General features: G+C 41.8%; 1 protein-coding gene across 2 annotated transcripts in view; it reads right to left on the reverse strand.

The window, feature by feature from the left end:
* The window catches only part of LOC133458514 (adhesion G-protein coupled receptor D2), a 102,262-nt gene extending 95,498 nt beyond the window's left edge, over positions 1-6,764 (reverse strand). For both annotated transcript variants that reach the window (XM_061738488.1, XM_061738487.1), the window contains exons 1-5: positions 6,608-6,764; positions 6,472-6,508; positions 6,067-6,091; positions 2,159-2,383; positions 1,233-1,877 (exon numbers count right to left, since the gene is read on the reverse strand). In XM_061738488.1, coding sequence (XP_061594472.1) covers positions 1,233-1,877; positions 2,159-2,383; positions 6,067-6,091; positions 6,472-6,507 — 931 coding nt within the window. In that variant the 5' untranslated portion in view covers position 6,508; positions 6,608-6,764. The remainder of the gene's footprint in view (positions 1-1,232; positions 1,878-2,158; positions 2,384-6,066; positions 6,092-6,471; positions 6,509-6,607) is intronic.
* Positions 6,765-9,271: the final 2,507 nt, after the last annotated feature.

Raw genomic sequence — 9,271 nt, forward strand, 5'->3', positions numbered from 1 at the left:
CATCAGTACTATTTCTGCTTTATGTAGTAGTGTAGTGACCTAGCATCAATGATACATTTATTCTCAAAAGAGGAGAGAACAGCTATAAATGATTAATACATGTTTTGAACAAATTACTTTTATGGGTACTAATAAACTATGTTATCAAGGTGTATTTTTCAGTTATAAATTAAAAGTGCATTATGGCCTGTATAGTATATGTGGGAAAGGAATAAAGGGGCCAATAATACAATAGATTGTCAAATTTCTATAACTCACATATTGAAGGAAACAACCATGAAATCAGCAGTTACAGGAAACCATTTGACGCTGTCCGCAAATTTTAAGTAGACAAAATCTTGGCTCAAAAATTCCAGAGACCAGAAGGAAAGCAAGCGTGATATTGTTAATGTATGTCTCACTCTAGAAAAGGGAGGGAAGCTTTTGGATTTGCAAAGCTCACTGGGGACCATGATGTAATGAAGTCTGTTTTGTGGGGTGGGACTCAAAATGATGTGAGTCACAAAATATTTACGAGAACTGGAGGCCTCACTGTTGGCCATTTACAACTTGGTCACCATTTATTTAATTCATTGGAGGAAGACAACAAGAGAAGAAAGGAGAAGAAAGGAGTTTGAGAAAGTTTGAGTATTGTAGGTCAGTTTGCCAAATGTCAAAAAACCTTAGAAATGTTTGTTTGGGTTTTGTTACAGTTGAGCCATTTAATAAACTATATTAACTGCTGATTTATTTTAAATCCAACAGATATGAAACTTCTTTGTACAATATATGTGTAAAGCTACATCTACACATAACATTTGTCCTGTTTCTTGATGATTTGCAAAGCATTTAATGCGTCCCAATTTATGTAGGAACAATCATAACTCACAATTTCACAGCATAGGGGCTCAAACTATTGTACATTTAGACTGCCGAGAATGCAGGATGGGTGGAACGCAGATGTGACTGAAAGTACGCTGTCAAAGATTAATTGAGTCATTTCTATGTGATTGTTTTGACTGCATAGCAACCTCACACAGACCTACTGCCAAGCTAAATTGTAAACACCTTGCAAATGTAAGGTCCAACTTATACTACCGGACCAAGGAGGGAGATTTGAGCTGTACCATTCTCTTCAGATAAAATAAATCCTGCACGTTCCTGTACTTGGTGATCAAATTAGCTTCAGTATATATTTCAGAAAAGGTTTCAGCTTTTTCCTCTACCCTCTGGTAGCAACTAAATGAATTTACCTTGACATGGGATCGTTCTCCACTGCGTTGAAAGGGAGGGCTCTATTTCCATGTCTGCTTCACTCCACTTGAACACCAGCCCAGAGGAGATGGGCGAGCAGTCATTTTCCATGCTCGATATTTCATTGCTGGTCAGAACTCGATTCCAAATGTGCAACTCTGTGATGCTTCCCAGGAATGACTGGTCAGACTTAAAGGAGCCTTCGAACGTTTCCTGCTCCTGCCCGATAATAAAATGGCCATCGAGGCCACCAATGCTGTCAGTATTGTCTAAGCCATCGCCGCTTGAAACTACAACACCACCAGTATAAAGCACCCAGTGTCCACCATTCTGGCTCCAGGAAACACAAACCGAGTGCCAGGCATCGTCATGTTTGAAGACCTCTTCATAAGGCACATGAATTCCGTGGACCAGCAAAGCCAACTGCACAGGCTTGCCCTGGGTTAGCTTTGCTCGAAGCTGGAACTCATTTATGTAGGATGGGATGGAATAAGAGAAGATCGTGAAATTTCCAAAAGAATTCAAGTCAAAACGAAGCTGGGTGCAAATGGTCAATGAGCTCAAGGAGGGGAACCTGTGCCGGAGACGAGCGTACTTTGTATCCGAGCGCCCAAAGAATTCCAATATCAGGGTCTTGCGGGCACCTTTTCAACAAACAGACAAGAAAAGAAAAACATAAAGATAAGATTAAATTCTAAAAGTCTACTTTACACTCAATTACTGCCATTAACAATTTGGAAACACTTGTTAACTCAGGCAAACATTGCTTTTATTGTGGCAAAACAGTTCAATCTTTAACTCTTGATACAAGATGGAATAGGTAGAAAAGTGTTTTAGATAACTAAAACAATGATTCTACTTTTTAAAGAGGACTTCTTTACTATAAATATAGAGTAAAGTTTAACAAATGACATATTAAACCTACTTGTCAGATGTGTTAAGACTTTCCTGGCAATCCAGACAGGCTGAGAGATGTTCAAGGATTTTAAGAAGCTGGAAAGCTCATGGTTCTCTGCTGCACTGGAGACAGTGGCCAAGGCCCCAGAGCGCTGCTTACACAGTTCTTCTGCAGTCTTCCATTGCAGGCCATCAGGCACATACTCATAGTATAACTCGTCATGTGTGTGGGCTCTGGTTTTCAGAGTAAAGGCTGTCCAAAAGGAAAGACAAAAAAAAGAACGTTGATGGAAAAAAATCCTTACCTGACAAAGTTGCTAAAAATCAATGTGAGCCTCCATCACAAAGCATGGTATTTGGATAAACTAACAGCATGCTCTGCTGCATTTCCAGGAAATATTTCACCATGTTAATGACACTACAAAAAATCGAGGGAAAGACAGTTTTCCATTCAGGCGTCTGCCCACTTCAAGCCAGCCACCAGCAGGAAGATTATGTAAATCTGCCAGAACTTTTTTTTTTTTTTCAATGCACATCCCTAAAGCATGTATCATAAGGGTGGGTAACTGACAGAGTACAGCAAGAAGCAAGCCAAATGATGATTACACCAAGTACAGCAAGCGGCAAGTCAAACGATGATGTAAACCTTAAAATATGTTATGGCTGCTTCACTGAGAAGAAACTCTCAATAAACTATCCAAAGCATGTTAAGCTTGCCTCCTCTGCATTTGTTTTTGATTAATCCTTTACCAGTAATTGTGTTTCAACTTGGTTCTTTCAAATCTTTGACGTGTCTGTTCACTTTAATGGAGTTCCAAAGAACTAATTAAATTAGTAATTAAAAACATTTGTTTTCTGATCTTGCATCTGAGCTTTGCAGTGTTAAAGCAAAACTCAGTTTCAAATCTGGTTAGATTCCCAACCTTTCAGTAAATAACAATGCACAGCTGCATTATCACAACTCATGTCCTGAGTGACATCTCTGCCTAAGATGCGTTAGTTTACAAAGGGTTGCTTTAAGTTACTCACTAAAGTAGGCACACTTGAATGAAAGCATTACTGGACGGACCTTTGGAGGAAAAACCAGGGGACCAGAGAATCAGAGGCACCCCAAACCTCACCTGAACAATGCCCCTTACAAAAGCCTACTTGATTAAAGACATAAAACAGGAGGGAAAATCTATGTAATACAACACCAAGCTGTAAAATTAAAAAAGGCAAAATGGAGAAACACATCATTAAATAATGCACAACGAACTAAGAAGTCAATAAGAGGAACAGCTTTTCCACATAAAGATTTAGTATTAACTCTAAAAAAAATAAAATAAATAAAAAAACCACAACAAAACCACAATAATTATACACTGAGTGAAAACAAACTGACTGAAACAACTACAGAAAGATGCTGAGCAACCACAATGTAACAGCTGGAAAGCATCTTAGACAACTGTTTTAGTTCAAGTTTGGGTTTTGTGCTCCTTTGAAGAGGCCAATCTTCCCAATGCAATGACATAGGTGGGCATCTAGGGCACTACTGTGAAAAACATCGCCATAACGAACAACAGTTAGATACAGGTTACTCAACCCAAAAGGTAACTGTATTTGCATTAAAAATAAAGAGATAAGAGCCATTAGGTGCCTAAAAAAGAAAAAAGAAACGGAATGGGAAGAAAATCCTCACAAGGCTTGTCATCTATTCCATCACATTATAGTTTTCTTTTCGTTTTGTGTTGTTGGCCTTATCCTACACATGTGCAGGATATGTATAATCAGAGGGATGGCGTTTTATTCGGCAGTCACCACACCTAGTGGCTAGCACACCTAGTGCTTAGCACTGTTTTGTGAGCTGTGAATAACGACCTAACGGACCATATTTGTTTATATATATTTTATTGTGCTGTTAATTTGACTAACAGACCAATGTGACTGGCACAAAGCTTAGCTGTGAGCACGCAGCTTGTGCTAAGTGAGCTTCAGCATTTTGGATTTTGCTACCAAAACATTTAGAAAATGCTGTTGGAAATGTCCACCAGCAGTTTCATAGCTCCTCCAACGTGAATCGACTGAAGGATCAACTTTATTTCAGAACCTTTCCTGTAGAAATCTGCAGTCTTTCAGGCCACAATGCTGGTAGGCTTGCCCGACTGCAACAGGTCTAACTATGGCTGCACCAGAGCTCTGCTCTGCTTTCAGGTCTGGCAGCACTTGTTTCACATGTTGTTTTGGAAGCGACACTTGAACTGAGGGTGTTTGGGCAGATTTGATAAGAATGACTATAAAGCAGTTATTAGCCTCACAGGTTAGCCTGTCAATTAAGCTAAATACATTCAGTCACGGAAGCTAAAATGGCTAAACGTGATTAACATTGTGTGGGCCCAGTGGGAGTCTTCCTCTGTGGAGTTTGCATGTTCTTCCCATGCTTGTTGGGTTCCCTCCAGGTACTCTTGGTTTCCCACACTTCCTCCCACAGTCCAAAAGCATGCATGTTAGTTTAATTGATGAAACTAAATTGCCATGATGGTTACAAATGAGGAAGCAATAGGGATTAGCTATTTGCTAAGGCAACTGTCAATCATATTAGAAATAAATCCAATGCATCTATATATAGATGGCTGGCACTTTCTTCCCAATCCTGTTCGTTCCTATCATTTTCAACACTCAGTCGCTCAACACGACAAAAAAGAAGCTTCAAAAGCACTCTGAAGAAACCCTGTAGGGTTTGTCCAGTCACATTTCCATTACACTTCTTCGTTGAAGAAAATCAAAACTTGCTCTTGAGGTAGTGCTGCAGGGGGTTGGTGTTTCTACTTAAAGAAGTTGTTCAAATAAGAGCAATTCTTATAACTATCTTGTCCTGCGGGATTTCTCTTCAAAACAATGAAAAAGAAAATTTCAGCATTAAAGAAGGTAGACAAAAACATTTTTAGTCTTTGACAAATGATTGCAATCGCAGCTGCCGTTTTTGAGAAAATAATCAGATTATGAATGTAGTGGATGATCATTGAAATGATTATTCAGAGGCAAAGGCCTTATGTGATACAGTAGTGTTAAAGCACAACTACTTCACATCAATGAGGCCAAAAACAGCTGGAAACTACATTTTGATTACTTTAGATTGACCAGCCACATCACATCCAGCACTACCAAGATGTGGAAAAGCACAAAAAGAATTTCCATTCCACTTTTGCGATAAACTGGATTATTGATTCGCCTGAAAAACCACCTTGCGAAAGTGTGCAATATTTGAGAGTTTTTTCGAATTAGTCATTTCCATTATAGGTTTTGTTTTTGATATTTGGGTTTTTGCCAGTCTTGGAAACCCGACTAAAGTCAATGCCAACGAAGCAGAACAACCACATTGCTTGCTTCCTGTCACATACCAGTATCTCTGGAGAGGTGCTTGGATGCTACAGCAGAGCCCACAGTGAAGGTTTCCCCGCTAAAGCGGCCAAATGCCAGTTTGATTTAAAAGCATAAATCAAGCCTTAACCTGCTATGGGGGGACCCTATGAGCTAAAAATGGGTAAAAGTTCATTTGTTTCCCTGCAGTCCCTGGTGATTTTAACTGCGGTTAAAAGGAAGCATCATCATTAAAGCTGAAAATGTTAAGGTCCATTTTGAAGTGATTCAGCGCTTTATAAGAATTTTACTTAAAGTTTAAATACATTGGAAATTCTTGAAACAAAACTCTCAGATGCTCAATGGCACTGAGCATGTTCAGATAATAATCAATAATATAATAATAATAATTAGTAGTATTAAGTAATAGTATTATTATTATTATTATTACACATACACACAAGGCTATATTGTACCATTTAATAACACACATAAAGAGGCCCAAATTGGGCTAAAAGGAACTGGTTGGGGTGGGGGGGCTCATTTAACTGTCCAAACATCATAATCACAATTTCTGAAGGGAGAAAAATGACTCACCTGTTATAAAACTTTGGAGACATACCTGAAACACAAGGAAAAGTTTAGGGCAAAGATCCGAAAAAGACTTAATCAACCGAAAGGTAAGAACACCTGCGTTTATTAGCTCAGTTAAAACTTGTAATTTTAAAGCAACAAATTAAACGTATTAAACAATGGACATTCAAGATTAATTAATTCAATTAAAAAGGTATCTGGTCAAAAGTTTGATAATTTTGCATAATTTTAAAGACAAGTAGGGCCTACACATAGCAGTTTTCTATAGAACTACTTTCTATTTGCCACTCTATTTAAATATAGCCTACTGGAGACGTCTATGACCAGTTTTAGGGTAAATGACCACATTAGGTTTTAAAAAAAACACACACAAAAAAAAAAACGAAGAAAACGACCAAGAAAACTTACGAACAGGCAGAGACTGGAAGACAATAACCAGTGCATTCTAGGAGGGAAAAAATAAAACAAAATACTTAACTAGGAACCGAAAATGGGATTAAAGCCGTACTGTAGTTTCCACGGACTACTAGGACGTTTGTTTTACCTGATTTACTTGTACTTTACTTTTCTTCTCACTCCATTCGTGTAGCATCCGTGAAGACTGAAGTCATCCCCTCCTCGGGGCGATTTTCCGTTTTTCTAATTCCACAATGTGGAAAGTTTACCAAAAGTCTGTTTTCTTTAGTGCACGCGAGTGCAGCCCTTGTCGCAGCGGACTCCCGTGAGTGCGAGGGGAGGATGAGAGGGGAGGATGCAGAGCAGTGGGAGGAACTGCAGCCAGCATGCAGAGCAGTGGGAGGAACTGCAGCCAGCATGCAGAGCAGAAGGTGGAACTGCAGCCAGCATGCAGAGCAGAAGGTGGAACTGCAGCCAGCATGCAGCATGCAGAGCAGTGGGAGGAACTGCAGCCAGCATGCAGAGCAGTGGGAGGAACTGCAGCCAGCATGCAGAGCAGAAGGTGGAACTGCAGCCAGCATGCAGAGCAGAAGGTGGAACTGCAGCCAGCATGCAGCATGCAGAGCAGTGGGAGGAACTGCAGCCAGCATGCAAAGCAGTGGGAGGAACTGCAGCCAGCATGCAGAGCAGTGGATGGAACTGCAGCCAGCATGCACAGCAGTGGGTGGAACTGCAGCCAGCATGCAGAGCAGTGGGTGGAACTGCAGCCAGCATGCAGAGCAGTGGGTGGAACTGCAGCCAGCATGCAGAGCAGAAGGTGGAACTGCAGCCAGCATGCAGAGCAGAAGGTGGAACTGCAGCCAGCATGCAGAGCAGAAGGTGGAACTGCAGCCAGCATGCAGCATGCAGAGCAGTGGGAGGAACTGCAGCCAGCATGCAGAGCAGTGGGTGGAACTGCAGCCAGCATGCACAGCAGTGGGTGGAACTGCAGCCAGCATGCAGAGCAGAAGGTGGAACTGCAGCCAGCATGCAGCATGCAGAGCAGTGGGTGGAACTGCAGCCAGCATGCACAGCAGTGGGAAGAACTGCAGCCAGCATGCAGCATGCAGAGCAGAAGGTGAAACTGCTGCCAGCATGCAGCATGCAGAGCAGAAGGTGGAACTGCAGCCAGCAGCACTGGCTTGCAAAAGTAGGGCTCTGGGACACCGAGGGGCCTCTCATCAGGGTCCAAATGGTCTGGTAAAACTTTGTTTCCACAATCACTAATGTAAACAGAATAATCAGATTCATAGACCACCATATCCAAATGTAGATAACACATGCAGTGTTTTGGATAACACTTTAATGTTCATTTGCAACAGAAGTACAAGTAATGTCATACAGATTGAAATGCTGAGAAAACATAGGATTATCAATGGAAATATAAATATTAAGAGTATTTTTCCCCATTCGATGACAGGGTTCAGGATTCAGCACTTTTGTAAGGCATTGTCACCGAAAGATCAGCAGAACAACCTTAAAGGGGACCTATTAGGAAAAACATGTTTTTTCTTGCTTTAACATATGTGGTGGTCTCCCCTCAGCCTGCTAACTCAAAGAAGGAGTAAAGCAACCAAATCCTGCAGTGTCTGTACCACCGCCCGGATGATCCATCCAGTGTGATGTGGCTTCTACGACAATCAGCACAGAGCCTCATTATCATAGCCCCGCCCACTCAGAATCCTGCATAGATAATGAGGTTAGAGAATGGGAAGATAAAGACATTCCTCAGAGGCTGAATTTCTAATTTATCAATAATAATATCATAATAATCAAAATCTTGTTTTTAAGACATTCAAGGCCTGTTTAAAATAGGTATTAGATGCCATAATAGGTCCCCTTTAAAGTAAGCTCACTTTAGTAATTCTTTTTTTTTTTCTAAATGTTTTGCAACCCAACTGGACTAAAATTGTGCCCCTCATTAGTCTCTGGTACATGTACTATACCAATTAATGTATTAAATGCATCTCCAATCCCTGATCTGGAGTGTCTGCTCCTCCGACATCTCCGCCCCATGGTGAGCCCAGCGATGGACCCACTACAGTTTGCTTACCAACCTGGCATTGGGGTGGATGACGCCGTCATCCTCATGCTACATCGTGCCCTGTCTCACCTGGAGAAACCTGGGAGCACTGTGAGGATCATGTTCTTTGATTTCTCCAGTGCGTTCAACACCATCCAGCCGGCACTTCTGGGAGACAAGCTGGAGAATGCAGGGGTTGACAGTCACCTCACATCCTGGATTCTGGACTACCTCACCAACCGGCCACAGTATGTGAGGACACGGGACCACACATCGGACATGGTCGTCTGCAGTGTGGGGGCCCCGCAGGGAACGGTCCTGGCGCCGTTCCTCTTCACCCTCTACACTGCTGACTTCTCCTACAACTCCCCAACCTGTCACCTTCAAAAGTTCTCTGACGACTCTGCTATCGTCGGCCTCATCACTGATGAAGACGATAGCGAGTACAGAGAACTGTCCCAGGACTTTGTGGACTGGTGCCTGCAGAACCACCTCCAGATCAACGCGGGGAAAACCAAAGAACTGGTGGTGGATTTCCGCAGGTGTAATAAATCCCCCTCGACACCGGTGAACATCCAGGGAAAGGACATTGAGATGGTGACATCTTATAAGTACCTGGGTGTTCACCTCAACAATAAACTGGACTGGACTACTAATTCCTCTGCACTCCACAGAAAAGGCCAGAGCAGACTCTATCTGCTCAGGAGACTGAGGGCCTTTGGTGTGCAGGAGAAGCTCCTGAAAACATTT

The sequence above is a fragment of the Cololabis saira genome, chromosome 13, assembly GCF_033807715.1.
Source record: "Cololabis saira isolate AMF1-May2022 chromosome 13, fColSai1.1, whole genome shotgun sequence".
Taxonomy (NCBI): Eukaryota; Metazoa; Chordata; class Actinopteri; order Beloniformes; family Belonidae; genus Cololabis; species Cololabis saira.